General features: G+C 35.4%; 1 protein-coding gene across 2 annotated transcripts; it reads right to left on the bottom strand.

The window, feature by feature from the left end:
- Positions 1-3981: 3981 nt before the first annotated feature.
- On the bottom strand, positions 3982-16493 carry LOC125650267 (SNW domain-containing protein 1-like). Of its 2 annotated transcripts, none has more exons than XM_048878410.2 (13): positions 16306-16493; positions 11576-11648; positions 11198-11272; positions 10751-10912; positions 9342-9541; positions 8939-9043; positions 8700-8769; positions 8542-8607; positions 7880-7996; positions 6078-6213; positions 5184-5401; positions 4912-5072; positions 3982-4353 (listed from the first exon to the last, which is right to left on the bottom strand). In XM_048878410.2, the coding sequence occupies exons 1-13, from the start codon at positions 16323-16325 to the stop codon at positions 4152-4154; spliced, it is 1605 nt and encodes a 534-aa protein (XP_048734367.1). In that variant the 5' UTR covers positions 16326-16493; the 3' UTR covers positions 3982-4151. The 2 variants fall into 2 exon arrangements, with proteins under 2 accessions (XP_048734367.1, XP_048734366.1); XM_048878409.2 differs by lacking the exon at positions 16306-16493 and adding an exon at positions 13248-13285.
- Positions 16494-16511: the final 18 nt, after the last annotated feature.

The following is a 16511-nucleotide window of genomic DNA, read 5'->3' as shown; positions in this document are numbered from 1 at the left end:
ATGTGTCAAATGACGAGGTCAGCGCTGCTCATGTGAGTCAGATTCTGGAATTGGTCTCGACATATTGCTTATAGATTGCGAATCGAAATTCGTGAGGTCAGTAAGTGGCTGCTCATGTGAAGCGGACTCTTGCCATAGTCTTGACGTCAATTGCTTATGGATTGTGAAACGAGTTTCATGAGGTCAGCATTTTGCTGCTCATGTTGAACATATTCTAGTCATGATAATGATATTAACAAACTTTTCTGGACTGTGAAGTGACATTCATGAGGTCAGTAGTTGGATGTACATTGTACCGTAATTTAGTTATAATCCGGTAAAATGTAACAGTGACTAAAATGCCATGTCCAAAACTTTGCGTCGCCATGTAATTCACTAATTGCTAACTTTTTAAATTCAGCTAATTGCGATCGATGTCACATGATCATGAATATTTCGAAATGGGGCGTTCATTATCCGACTCGGATAATAAATGAGTAAGTAAATGACTACTGTATACAGGGGTATTTTCACCCCGTGTTATTTTCGCCTTTCTGCACCTGCTGATGGTTCCACTCCGTTTTAAATTCGCCCGGACACAGTTGTAATAAAACAGAAAAAGAAATTCGCCCAATCTTAAATTCGCCCACTGACAACATTAAGGGCGAAAATAAAACGGGGGCGAATATTTCCTTGTATACAGTATATAGTAGTTGTATTACTAATCGAGTTAAATTCCGTAATTTGCGTAACTTGTAAAATAAAACACTTTTAAATTTCTTAGATATACATTTAACACGGCATATATAGCTTTAATAAATATTGCTAATGATTTTAAAATGACCCCTTTGTTTATGGGCCTATTCATTAAACTTAATATCCGGGTTTTTACAAAATCTGTTTCTCGGTAGGCGTTAGCAAGATAAAGAACCCTCACTACTATGGTCCTGAGTGCCATGCATAATGCATAAGTCTAAAATTGTGACATCAATCCAGTTTCTATTATTTTATTATCGTTTTAACATGTACTCCCTTTTTCACAATTCAAACAAAAATACCTGTCCCATATAAACAAAATAAGGATGAAAGATAGCACATATCGAAGGAAGACGAAAAACTTCAATTTAACAATTCTTAGAAAACGGTTACACCCGACAAACTTGACCCCGATGGAAGTCTTTTCTTTGGTTTCTTTGGAGACAGTCTAACTGGTCGGTTGGTAGTTAATACTTCATATCCCACATCTTGCCTTGATTTTGGTATCGAACCCTGATTCAACCCTCCGAGCTTGTATACGCTTTCGACGCTTAGATCACCACTCGACAGATGCCCCCTCGTAAGACATCGATTCTTTTCCCAAATGTTCAAAATGAATGTCAAATCTTGTTTTGAATTATCCTCGCCGTGATGATCGCTTCTGCCGTGGTTCATACCAAATCGTTCCTCCATGCGACTCAAATTCCTTTCATTCAGCTGTCTCAAATTCAAACCTGAAACTTTCCCTCCTGTCGTTTTGTAGCTCTTTTCTGACTTCGATTTCCTTGGTGAAGTCTTGAATGGATTCCCTAATGTGTGCGGTCTTAAAATCGTGCCATACGGCGCATTCTCAAAAACTGGTTCTAACGTTGTTTCCGAGTTTGAAACCGATGCATTCGAAAACGGCAACGATTCGCTCGCTGATTCATAATTGGAAGCACTTACTGGTGGCAAGGAAGTCAGAGTACTAGTGGATGTCGCCAGATTTCTTCTGAGACGATTCGACACACCTCTTTCACTTGGGTATCTCTTGTATTTCTTCATCATCTTCATTGCGATTTTATCCTTCTCCATTTGCATAAGATCCACTTCTCGTCTGGTTTCGATAATTTGCTTTTGCATTTTGTACAGAATAACATCATATTTTGCCTGAAGCCCTAGCAGGTACTTCTTTAATTGAGACTCTGCAACTTTGTTCACCTTGGACACAAGAGAAATGTCCAAATCATGGGTTTCGTCCAATCGTTTTCTAGAGGTTGCCATATCCGTTTAGAAATGTCTTAATAGTGTGGTCGATCAAGGACTGTCATTTTCTACAATGTAGCCTAATCTGTTTTTAAATCACGTTGTCATTTTAAATCACTAACCATGTGCTGTTTGTCAGACATATGATCACTTTCTAAAGACAAAAGATTAGCTCTTTTGACTAGTTAATTAACGAAGTGTAAAATATGCATTAAGGCAACAGAACATATAAATCACAATGAACGACGGTGCAAAATCAAACTCGGGAGTGGATCAAAGAATCCCCCCTCAAAGATTCACATTGATTAGATTCGCTACACTGGTAAGTTTACACTGTCGTACATGCACTATTCAATGTATTCACATTAAAAAATGAAATAGAACCGATCGTAATGGAGGTTGAAATTAAACAGTTACAGCATACATAAATACATTTAGTAGTAAGAGGCCCATGGGCCTTAACGGTTACCCGAGTAACAAGATAACTCTTCAATGGGCAGCTCAATCAAACAAGGTATTAACTATTTTTGAGAGGAAATTAATTGTTCTTAGCTTCCGAGATTCATTTTATCTTAATGTCCAAGTGTAAAAACTTCATAATTATAGATGTACCGTATTTTCACAAAATGATTCCTGCTTCCTGAAGCCCCAGTAACTAGTCCAAGGATCATGCATGGATAGCACAGTTCCGGTAGCTCGCTTCACAGCCTAGTCCGGAATATCTGACGTTTTCCTGGCTTTTTTATGATTTTGATATTTACCGTGCCAGTATTTAAAATCGGCCCGCGAAATTTCCAGTTTACGTAATGGCGCCGGTTCTGGCGTTTTCCTGGCACAGTAAATATCAAAATCATAAAAAAAAGCCCGGAAAACGTCAGATATTTCGGACTATTCATAGCCATACATATTCTTTATCGGTCATGAAAGCTCAATGGTAGCGCTTTCACTTCGTCATCAGTTCGAGCCTCCCTCATGCCAGATCCGCGTCAAACGCTCCGGATTTAGAAGTGTGAATTACGGGTCATATATTTTGTTACAATGCATGGGGGTAAGGAGGATCACACTTCCGTCCAAAACTCTTGACGCAAAGGTAAAGGGCTACATGCTCATCATATCTAAAATATTATGTGGAATACACAGATGATTTATTCTCAATTTCCACCAACTCCCATTCTAGTCTAGGGGTTCGGAATTACATATGCTTTTTATAGCCGTGCACGCAATATTTCTTCAGAACAAACATGCAAGATTATAAAGATTAAATGCATTTACATGTATACCCATCTGGGCCCCACCATAAAGCCCGAATCCTTGGTCCAGGGAGTTTTACAATTTTGATAATTCAAAGATTTCATAAATTTTTTAAAAGGTTCTAACCCCCTACTGAGCATCAGATGTCCTTACCCAAGGGCCGTGAATTTCACAATTAGCTTCTTTCTTCATTATAACTATATACCATCATTTTCATTGATTGTCCAGAAGAAATCGTGCATTTTTCAATTTAGGAACCATAAAACCCACCTTAGCACTAGAACCCCTGCCTGACCCAAGGGCCATGAATTTCACAATTTTGGTAGAGGCATCCTTACTCATCATGATTACATACAGTTCATCTGCTTGGTGTCCTGTGTAAAGAAGATTCTAAAAGATTGCATCATTTTTTTTAAAGACCAGGGATGTTGTGACCAAGGAATTCATCAAGTTACCCTTACCCCCAACAGAGAGGAAGTTTATTATGTTCAAATGTTAACACACAACAGACGACTACAATTCATTAACATCAACCACCAGTGTAAAACCACTATATATAATGAACACATCTAAATAACCGAGAAAATATTCTGCACTTGTGTAAATCAATACTTGTAATGAGGCGTTTTCTTCATTCTTTGCAAGTTTTAAAGCAATTCTGATTTTGCCGCAAAGTTGAATAAAAATATCTCATGTTTAATTAGTACACACAAAGGATAATGATACTGCTGTTTAAATCTGAACTCTCTGTATCTATAAAATGATTTATTTCAAAAATGCACCACAATAATACATTCATAAAACCATGACGTTAATTCTTACAGCATTAAATACATGTAAGAATTAATTCTGCTGTCAATTGCGCAATGAGATATTCCTTGAATCTTTGTAAAAAGGGAGAGTGAAATTTTGTGCTCTTGCTACTCTCGTCTCTTTTTACTTTTGCTTCCTTCATAGTCTCTACTGGACCTTGAATCATCTGCATTTCTTTTGTCTCCCCTCTTGGCCTGCTCCAAGAACTGACCAAGACCAAAGGGATCCTCTTCTTCCTGTTCAAATTGAACAGGCCCCTCCCTTCTGGCATTCCTGTCTGTTCCAGCAAACCCTCTATCAGGTACAAATCTAGGAAAAAGAAAATACAACGGATTCTATTACAAAGATGATCAAAACAAACTTAGGTAATTAGAAATGAATGTATAAAGTAAAAGAACCACTCTAGAACCTTCTGAAAACATTAATCAAGCCTTTGTCACTATTTCACCAAATTCAAATAAAGACTAACAATGAATCATTTGGTCATCTATATAGAAGAGATTTATTCATTTGTTTAAAGTTCATTTTCATGTTAAATGTAGACCCTCCTCTACATCAAATAAAGTGTACAACAATACCAGTTACAGAAAAAAATAATTCATATTCAATTCTACTGATCTATCAATATCACTGATACGGAAAGTGAACTAAAAAACAATATTCAATTCTACTGATCTATCAATATCACTGATACGGAAAGTGAACTAAAAAACAATATTCAATTCTACTGATCTATCAATATCACTGATACGGAAAGTGAACTAAAAAACAATACCCGTACTGTACTAGTATTCCTTGTACATCTAATACAGATTTTTTTTTTAAATAAATGAAAAAAAAAAATGGTTTTTACTAAATGGCTAGTACCTGTTAGATTTCATAATGGTGTCCAGATCGTCTCCATACATTTCCTTGTCCACATTCTTAGAAGGTCTATAGATGTTGTTGGCTATCTGCGAGTGGTCCTTCCTCCAGGGTTGGTCGTACACATTGTATCCCTCATCATCTCCATAACCACTATCCATGCCCTTGGAAAAATAAGCATACATGTACATCATGAAATTGCATCCTAGACATAATGTACAGTAAACCCTCCCTACATCAGGTTTCTAACAGCCAATTTGATAAACAGTCAGTACCTTGGACTGGTTGAACAGACGCTGATCAAACTGAACATCACCACTGCCTCCAGCTCTGGAGTCCGGTATGTTTAAGGCAATCTTCTCACTAATATCCCTCTCTCTTTCCCTCTGTATTCGAGATCTCCTGTCTGGAGCAGCCCGGGCCAAATTTCTGTCTCGCTGTCGTTCCTTTTGTCTTTCTCTTCGGATTTCATCTCTCTCTGCAACATCTTCATCTGAAAATATAGATGAAAAGCAAATTCATATGGTCAAAATGCATTTTTATTATAAATGTACGTGTCCTATAATTTTCCATGATATCACATTTAAAAATTTCTAATTCCTGCTCATAAACTACACTACTCAGTACTGTAATCACATGTCTCTCAACTGATTCAATACGCAAGAGCTTCTTCTGCATATGATCAGTTTTTAAATTGAGGCAGGTTACTAACAAACAAGTAGATGCTACAAGGGTTTCAACAGCCTTGTTTAAAGTCAGCATTTTGCAAGTTCTATGGTCGTTATAATGATCTAGTTTGCTAATATAACCTGTCATTTGGTCAAATGCTATCTGATGTGTTTCATACCAATTGTTAGGCCGTTCTTTACACACTAATTTTGACTACAGATTACTTTATTTACCTGATCAAGATATTGGGCTCACGGTGGGTGTGACTGGTCGACAGGGGATGCTGACTCCCCCTAGGTACCTGATCCCACCTCTGGTATATCAAGGGGTCCATATTTCCCCAACTCTTAATTTTGTATCCTTATAGGAGTTATGAGATTGATCACTGTTCGTTATCTTCCCCTTTTCATTTACAAGTCACTTTTTGCTCTACTATCTAAAGCTACCACATATACAGATCTTCAACAAGTAAAATTTGTAAAAATGATGTCCAAATTCACCTTCATGTGATTTAATTCCAGCTCTCTCATCCCTTGCTTTCTGGGCCAGCTGCCTCAGGGTAGCCTCTTTCTTTTCTTTTTCTCTCTGGGCAATTTTCCTATCGATCTGTGCTCTCATTTCAACAGCTTCTCTTGCCTGAAATCAGTGATACAGTGCATTTCAATGTTCATTTTATAAAAAAAAATGACTTTAGGGCATAAGTCAAATCACAAACAGCTCATAACTTATCATCTACAATGTCTAATCTACAACATACTTATACCAAGTATTGAAGGGAATATTAAACTTTCCTCCCTTACAGAAGGGCTAATATATTTAGGACTGTCTTAATATACCCCTTTTCAGGAGAATGAACAGTCTTATTTCATTCTATGTCCTTGAACATATACACAGAAAACAGGGCCTAGTATTAACACAATTGCACAGCTTAGCAATACAGAGTTATTAATTTCAAGGGAAATCTAGTCTATTGTAATGAATCTGGTTCTATCATAGTGATTTTAAGGCTCCTATGAAGGAGTATTCAACTATAGCCACCTACCATGGCCCCTTTCTAGACCCCTCTTGTTGACCTTAAATTGCAATTAATCAAGATTGTCTTGCATGTGTCACTCAAATTGATGTCAGCAAAGTAAACGAATTGACTTCATTGACACTGAAAGTGAAACTGTGTAAAAATGCTAAACAATAAGGTGCAATTATTGAGAATCCATTCTGGAATTTTTGTGGTTAGATATCCACAGTAAGTGAAAGGCTTCCAAAGTAAGCATCCACTTCTAGAGCTCTACAAGGTGGGATATATCCCCTCGCAATGAGTGTTTACAAGCTTTTTCTATGATGTCCCATGACCTTGACCTTTCCATCCCAATATCAATAGGGTTCTTCCTCTCTTGATAACAAAGCTACAAGTGAAAATGTAGCCTGTAGAGTGTCTACAAGCTCAGTGTTACACACACACACACTCATCTACACACAAATGGTCCCATTACTATACCCCCTCGCAATTCATTGCAAGAGGATAAGTAGGAGGAACAGTTTTTGTGGACTAAAATATATGCCCCCCTCTCATAAAGATATGAATACTTGTTTGTATACAAAGATAGAAATGAATAAATGATAGTACTAGTTTTGTTTAAAATGTAGTATTTTGTTCAGTGGAAGATTGTTTGATTGTTCTGTTCTTTAATGTCATGTGAGAGTCGTTTTTGGAAGTCAATTTATCAAAAGTCTCCATTTAAGATGAAGGGGAAACATAATGAGACTAAAATAATATGTCTCCATTAAAACAGAGGGAAAACATAATGCTTGTTTACAATAGAAAAGTGAAATGCAATATCTATCTGAATCTTTTGAAAAGTAGTTTATTATGAATACATAACTGTTCTATATTGCCTTCTTCACACAAGCTTTATCTGTGCATATAATGAGTTTCTTATTTTGCACAAATCAGAGCAACACTGTCAGAGCTTTAAGTAGATAAAGGCTTTAAAAGATATGATTGTCCATAATTTCTTATGGACATAATGAAAATCAGATCCCTATCACAAAACATTGTTTTATTCTTCATAAATTCTAATTTTCCAATGCCACCTCACAGCAAAGACCTTATTAAGTAGACTATCCCTTTGCGGAAATAGGTTTTACAGCACCTGGAAATTTTAAGTATCAACATTTTCACAAGTTGTGGAGCATGGTTATTATTATATGCAGTAGTAAGCTGGAAATCTGTTTCCTTAGGAAGATATTTCAGTTCCTCACTTTGAGGCGTTTACACTACGCAGTTATCTCCAGTACATTTTACCTTTCTGTCTGCTATGTACAAAGCCTCAGCAAGTTTGGCAAAATTTTCATTGATGTGAACACCCTGCAGCCCCCTCCCATCTGCTGCTAATCTCTTGTCTAGTGGTATAGTGTAACCCTGTAAAATATCAAACAAATCTCATCTTGTCTAAGTTTACTAGCAAATCTAATAAAATACTGTAAAAGATATTTATTTTTACCAGTGCAATACCATTTTGCAAGGCACATCAAAAGTATTTCCTATGCATCTAAAATGATAATTTAGATAACCTATGCTGAAATCATTTGTAAATAATATGATATCACAAATATCCTTTTTTGATATTCTTCATTATGTTTACGGTTACAGAGGAAATAAATTTGTATATATCTACATACAAGTAGGCTACATAGAAAATAAATTTGTTATCTAGGTCTAATCATGCTGCATGGGAATTTACCCTGGGTTGCACTAATACACCATTTGACCTCATGGAGTATTGTAGTACAACCAGGGTAAATTCCCACGAAACCCTCATAAGACCTACATAATTCTACTTTATGTTAAACCTCATTTTCTTTTTTATGACTGTTCTAAGTGTTAACCAATCTGTTACTTTTAGTGTACTTGTTTTGACTCTAGAAAACAAAAATTTGACGATCTTTTATTCGTAATAATGTTACCTTAGCATTTTTCCAGTTTGATATGCAGGGTGGAATCTTCCATTCTTGCTGTTCTTTTACTGTGACCTACAAATAAAATAAACACAATTTTTCTTAGTGCAAAATTTGACTGGCACATTATTAATTTCCAAATTGGCCAGAGAGTGACAGTTGGAGACCTTTCTGTTGGGCGAGTGCATCACAGGTGCTGGAGGAGATGGAGGTCCACGGGGAATCTTCTTGTTCACTCTGTGGATAAGCACATTTTAAAATATAAATGACATCACTGTAAGTGGAATACCTATGTATCACGGATCTAGGACTTAATCCTCATATTGATAAATGAAGTAACCCATAATTACATTGTGAAATTCTACTTGAAAAGGTCAAATTCAGAAATATAATAAAGGATATGTACTTAAACTTTGGAGGTTCCATAGGGTCTTTCTGTGCTTCCACCATTCTGATAATTCTCTGTTTGGCTCCTGAATTGAAGGCCACACCTTGCTGTGATGGGGTGTATCTTGAATTGGGAAATGCAACTGTACATGTCAGTTTCACACATAGCAATATGATATCATGATTGATTGATGCCTTGTTAAAATTGAAATCAAATCTATTCATAAACAGTATTTTGCACATGAAACTGTACTCAAAATACATTCTTAAGATATTGCATTGAGATTTTGCTCCTAGAAAATTAATTTTCTTTGTTTAATGTTGAGAAAATAAATATGCTATAATTCTTTAACAATGGCAAGACCCTCACATTCTGACATGAAATTAACATTCACAAACTTATTACCATGACAACACCTTACCTGATGTACTGGGCTGGAGCCTGTTTTTCCGCTGCTCGGACAGGCAAGGCTGCTGAGATTTTAGTAGAAACCAATTTCTCTAGGGCCTGCCTAGTTTTTTCTGTGGTATCAATTACAGCCTCTTCATCAGGTTGTTGCATGTCAGGATCATCCTCATCTATTTGTTTTGGTACCAAGTCTTGAAATTTTGAGTGAACAACCTACAAAGTTGACCACATATCAAGATTATGATGTACTTGCATATAGAAAATTTTCAGACATCAATCATTTACACACATATTCATTCATATACTGGCTTGGTCCTAGATAGAATCACATGTGAAAAGATATATACAGTAAAATATCTGTATCTCGAATATGGTTTATCTCGAATACCCCGCTTGAGTCAAAGTCGACTGCCGGTCCCGGCCGTTTTCCCTATATAAATGATTAAAAAACTTCTGATATTTCGAACACGGTAATCTCGAACACTCCGTTTATGTCAAAGTATTTTCAAGGTCCCATACCCTAAATTCACCTGGTTTATCTCGAAGTGCAGTCGATTTTCCGCTCTGCTCTGCTTACCATACCCGCGGCTACATCAATTATAATTAATGACCGCTAATACACGCTCGCCTTTTCCGAGTAGACCCAGGTCGCAATAAATGGTTCAACAGCTTGGGTGATTAGTGAAGCCTTCCAACATTAAGGCTAAAGTTCGCCGCCAATTATGAACTAACACACCCGATTCCAGGGATGGTGTTCTGAATGACACACGTTCTATCATTAACATGTGGGTTAGATAAACGCACAAAATCATCGAAGTACGCTTGAAGGTAATCCTCTTAGTAACGATAATGCATTTAATAATACACGCTTCATCATTAAAACTAGTACAGAGAAAACACGAAAATTTATTTAATAAACATTCAAAAGTTGTTTTTTTTAAAATCCGTCTTTTTTGTTTCTTACGTGATAGGTCCTTTCATTACAATGCAATAACTACATCCCAGTCAAGCCTGGACATCAGTAAACTTAAAGTAAGCATACAGGCACGATCATCTTAATTTTGAAACACATTGTGAATTCAATTGGATGTTTATATATATTTAAAAAAACCAAAATGTTTGTCTTTGAAATTCCACCATATTAATTTATCAACTTGTATTAAACTATTAGAAACGGCAATGGGGTTGTTGTTTGTAATGCAAATCACATACTATGCATCAAATATCCTCCTTCAAAAAAAAATATCCAAGATCGATTTTGGATATCTCGAAACCCTGGATATCTCGTAGTTTTTTTGAGGTCCCTCGGACTTCAAGATAGAGATATTTTACTGAAGTTTTATTTAATATCAATAACCAATGTACATCATTAATGAAAAATTTACCCATTTAATATGGGTGATGTATTGTAATATTATCTACCTTGTCTTTCCCATGGCCATGTCTGGCTATGGCATCGTACTTGATTTTGCCACTACTGTCCAGCTGCACTGCCAGTGCATTTGACGTCGACTTCTTTTGTCCCATTCCCAATGGAAACTGTGCTACTGGAACCTCTGGAAATGCCCCTCCATCTCCAAAATCCTAAAATAGTAAAAACTTCTACTTCAAATTTGGAGATGAAAATATGAAAATTACATTTTGCTTTTCTTTCTTTGTTTTCTTTTCTTTTTGTTATATTTTCTACTTCGCATTTCAAATCATTATCACTGCAAATTTTGGTTTTTTTTTATATAAGGTTACAAAATTTATTGTTTTCATTCACAGTGAAGCTTAATTTATTAGAAATATGACAATAGAAATATGCTACAATTGAAGGAACGAAGAGATTCAAAATAATAACATGCTGGTATAATTATTAGAACATACTTCCTGTGTCCGTGGAACCCATCCTTTCCTATGACCATATGGTGGAGCTGTTCTATTGCTCATAACAGGCATCATCTACAAGATACAATACCCTTTAAAATATCAATATATGTCATTGTGTAAACTTTGAATGTGATGATTACCAGAAAAAAGAACCATATCGACAAGGTCATATTTATATATTTCAACAAAAAAAAAACTGTCTAGATATCTCTATCTTCTTTACAAAAATCAACATTTCCATAAACTCTTCATAAATGTTTCAGTATTTCCCAAATATAAGATACCTGTAAACAGATATGCAGCTCCACTTCAGTGTGTTGGTATGTGTTTAATGCTTATAGAAATATTTAATTTACAAACAAAAAGGTTTCATACCTGCATTTGAGCCCTCTGTTGTCGCTCATCATCTTCTCTATCAAAGACATGCTGACTGGGAGCCGGCAAAATACTGAAATGATGGAAATTCAAACATCGAAGTGGAATAGGAGTACTAGATCTGAAGAACTACAGTACATTTGGATTACCTCATGAAAACCAGAATTTTAGAATAAAAACCCATAAACAGACTACATTGATAGGAGTCATTTCCTAGAGATTTTTTCACATCAAATGCAGTCAATGACTGACTGGCTGCAGACTGTGTAAAATAGATTTGAAATTCTGGGAAGGAGTATGCTGAAATGAGAAGCCCAAAGGCCATATTGGTCGCATGAGTATTGGTTAAAAGTATCACTAGCCCAAAGGGATACAAAATCTATGATAATTTTCCTGTACTACACATCTAAGGTAAATATTCTAATATTCAGCTGCAGTATAATACAAATGCTCCTGAAAGTGAAAGACTTTACAAAATAGATGCTATGTTTGGACGTGCCCTAGAGTCAGAACCTTGAAGTTGTGAAATTAATTACAATTTTGGTACATCCCTTTCTCCTTTTCCTAAATATGTATTTGGTTTTACAAAGTATAAGCAATATCAAAGAAGAAGTCTTTCAAATAATAAAGACAATAATCATTATGATAATTTTTGGCCCCACCCTGGAACTAAAACCCATACCTATGAAATCGCAACTTTAGTCAAGGGCTATCTGCTCCTCCTAGATATCCACCGAGTTCAATTTAGTATCAATAGAATTTCAAGATGTTATTTAAATGATTTACACATACCCCAGGATCATAAAATTTACAATTTTGGTCGAGCCCTTCCTGCTCTACATGACTATGCATTAGTTTTTCTATAAGATCTATGTGAGTTTGTAGAGAAGATCTTCAAGTATTGTCAATTTTTGCTCTGTCCCCAAGGTCCCACACGTGCAGAGTCCAGAAATTTACAATTTATGTACCGACGTCTCTTGCACCAAAATTTGGGAAAAGTATTGAGTTGTCAGATCTTTTTGTTCCATTTGATAATGAAAATACCATTTAAAACATCAAAACAGACAGAAATTGTCAATTACCTTTATCACTAAGACCATCCTTGACAAAATACACTGTCAATTAACTGTAATTGGGAATATCATGCTAACATTCTTTATTCAATGGCAAAGGTATGAGCCACAGGAGGAGTTTTGAGTTAGGATTTCTAAGAACGCTTATCTTCAGCTACAAATTTCTTACAATGATCCGTCTCATTTGTGATGCTTTTTATTCCGGTGATATACGTCATTACACTTTCACAAAAAGGTGAAGATGGTGTTTTTAAGTAAAAAACAGGTATAAGAATAGTAAGATTACAACATTTTTTAAACCCACTATGGATGCTAGTTTGAATAAACAAGACATAGGCCCAATCTGACATGGAAATGTTTCATAATCATTGAATGTGGAATTTGGGACAGTTGTTTTCATTTCCAATGGTCCGAAGGGACAGTATAAGTTATCAATTGACAAGTAAAAATTTAATTTGATAGCCCAAGTGACCAGTGAATAAAAATAATTATTTCTAGGTTTAGTTAGTATTAATTCGATGGTTTGACAGATTATAGATATTTTGTCTATTACCCTTATGATTCATTTTCAAAGAAACTGTTTTCTATTTTCTACTCACTCTGACAATTTTAATAAGGTCATGATCATCTAGATAGAATGTTCTATTGTTAAAGTGATAATGTCCTACAGACCCGGTTTAACGATAGAATGCGTTCCTTATACCTGCAATGTAGCAAAATAAAACTTGCACTCAGTTCATGTTTCGGTAAAATCATGTCACATATCATTAATATACAACCAAAGAAAAAAAAGTTACCTTCACAACTGACTGGCTATTAAGTCCAGTTTAATTAAAATAGAAAGAGAGCTAAAACCTACAAGTTTGAATTTTGCTGTGTACAGCTTCCATTTTACTGGAACTCATTGCGAAAGCAAACAGCTCCCAAACATGGAGATACAATGTATGCCCCTTTCACAGAAAATGTTATGAAGATCTTTACTACGCCATTATCTACAGGAAAATTAACTCATGGTTTCAAATAAACTGAAAATTGAGAAATATTTTAAGTCAAGTCAACATTACAGTATCAAATTAAATTAATATTAAGGTTTAATATTTCTATTTTAATATTCTTATTTTTATGAAAATTGCTTTCATTAGGCTTGAATGAAGAAAATTAACCAGATTGTACTGGTAAACACATATCTTTTCCTTCTAGCACTGCAGATATTATTTCTGCCTGTTCTAATCTGATTAAAATCAGCTCCTCGATAGGGCAAAAACGATTCACTGAAATATCGATACTGTGCAATATGAACGCTTGATTCAATGTTTGATTCATTGCCTCGATTTTCAGTTCAATTTGTTTAATACAAATGGGTTCAGTAAAATAAATCAGGCTCGGCCTGTACTTATTATTTTTATCTGCATGAGGGACAAAATAGCGTTGAATAAAGTTCAGAATGTTGTTTGCCTTGAGGTTGACAAAAATAATAATGAACTTTATTGTTTAAACTACAGAACCAACAGGTGTCTTACTGTTTGGCAGTTTGGAAACATTTTGCTTTTAAAATTAAGATTTTGATTCTTGGTAATTAATTTTTTCTTTGTATGTTATTACCGGTATTGGTTTCTTCTGTAAATTGTATCGTATTGAAAATATTGAATCGTGGCACAAGTATTGCAATATGTATCATATCGAGAAGGGGGCGTATTGTTTCAGCCCTACTCGATCCGCTCGTGTGACGACATTAAAAAAAGAGAGGAGCGGATCGAGGAGCTGATTTTAATCAGATGTGCTTGTTTGTCTTTAAGTTCTACAAGGTAATTTTGTGTCCAATGCACATTGTACTTTTTGTCTTCAAGCTGTTTGCGAAAGGTAAGTTTCACTGTTTTTCATATATGCTAGTGGGCGATCGTTTTCGAAAACAGCAGGGTGATCCGATGACAGTTTCTGGTAAAATGGCAGTCAATTTGAATCGGGAAAACAAACTTGAGAAAAGTGACATTTCAAAGTGTTCAGTTTACAGAATTATTTTTAGTGCTGGGTATTGCGACCCGAAAATCGCATTGCGATTTATTGCAATATTAAATTTTGCATTGCAATATATCACAATATTATAACAATCTTTATGAAATAAAAGGAAAACAGTTATCTTCTGATATTTCTTTAATTCTACTTGAAATACTATTAATAAACATTGACAAATGAATAGCTGAATCAAGAAATGGTTCAAGTTAATAGATTTTTAGGCTATTTGTTCAGTTATTGCTGAAGCTCATGGGCTCTTGCTAGGATATTTCAATTCAAATCCACAATTTATTATTGCGGAAAGTGAAACAGGACTCGGGGGAGGGGGAGTAGAAGTCGATACAACCTGACACGATCCCGTTTATTTTTGCTCAAATTGATGCTAACATTGCAGTGTTGCCTCCGTATGTGTCTGGCTTGTAGTGCCACCGTTTTTGTTACAATAATCACATAAGGTCCATGTTTGTCCAACTCTTTATTCTGTATTCATTATAGGAGTTCTGAGATTGATCACTGTTCTTTATCTTCACCTTTTTATACAGGCCACATCTGTTACAACTATTTCGTTTTCTTTCTTTTGTTTGAAGTGATACATACCATTGGAGCCTTTGCTCTTTCATTCAGGCATTCACGATCAGTTTAATTTGCCCCCATTTTAAAACTTTAAATCAGGGGCTGGTAACTTATTTAAGGAATCTACAGAATATTGAACCCGAACCGGTATTTACAAAAAATTATCACGATACGTATTGCCAACAACGGAATCAGGATTTATGGGTTAACCGGTAATATCGCACAGCACTAGTTATTTTACGTTTTTTTTTAAAAAGTGTTATGGACTTGCGCATTACAATGAGGTTAGCTGTATCCTATTTCAGCTTTAAACAGGTTGGGAACACTTTCCCTATTGCGAGATATTCTCGCTTAAACATGATTATCCCTCTTTAGCGAGAAATAAACATTACCATAAACAGGTGTTTAGCGTCTTTATTGAAAATAATGGCAAATCCCGTGCAACGCTGAATAAGTGCGACACACTCAACATGATGCGAATTGTTTATATGATATTGTAATGACAACATAGTCAAGAAATTGCAGATCAAAATTGCTGCATAAGAGGGAAGCAGTGCGAAATCCAATACACATCGTGAGTGTTTTTGTTTTAATATATTTGCAGAAGTATCAGACATTTTTAGCACTTTTTCTTCTTTTCACATGAAACACAAAGAGATGTACACCACGGGTGTTTTTCTTGGTTGTACGGGATATATTTACTCTCGCTAGAGAGGGATAAGGATATCTCGCAATAGTAATGGGGAAGTGTTCCCAACCTGTTAAATTTGCGCGTTTATTCTTTGGTGATTAAAATCTTTTTGGAGTGATCCTTTAATTTTCTGCTACATTACGGGTACATGGAAGGCATTCTAAGTGTGGTGACACCCCGTCTCGAGACAGTCAGATTATTCTAACTAGTCTTAGATCGTCATTCATGTCACGATGTGTATTGTTTGGTTATTAATTCGAAGGGTTGACCGATTATAGATAGTTTAAATGACATATTCCTAGAATACGTTATCACAAAACTGCTTTGTCTATTTTCCTTTTGATTCATTTTAAAGATACTGTTTTCTATTTTCTACTCACTCTGACAATTTCATCGCCATCTTGTCTGACAGGCAACTACACGACTCGACTCAAAGGCGATTGGTTCCAACGATTACATAAAGTAGATGGCATATAGTTTCATTCAGAACAATAAAATAGCACAATACTCATCTTCATTGAGGAAAGGAGAAATTATTGCAATCGTCTTGAGCTGAGTACACTTAAATATTAGACTAAATATTAAA

The sequence above is a fragment of the Ostrea edulis genome, chromosome 5, assembly GCF_947568905.1.
Source record: "Ostrea edulis chromosome 5, xbOstEdul1.1, whole genome shotgun sequence".
Taxonomy (NCBI): domain Eukaryota; kingdom Metazoa; phylum Mollusca; class Bivalvia; order Ostreida; family Ostreidae; genus Ostrea; species Ostrea edulis.
This window is presented reverse-complemented; position numbering and strand designations above follow the sequence as displayed.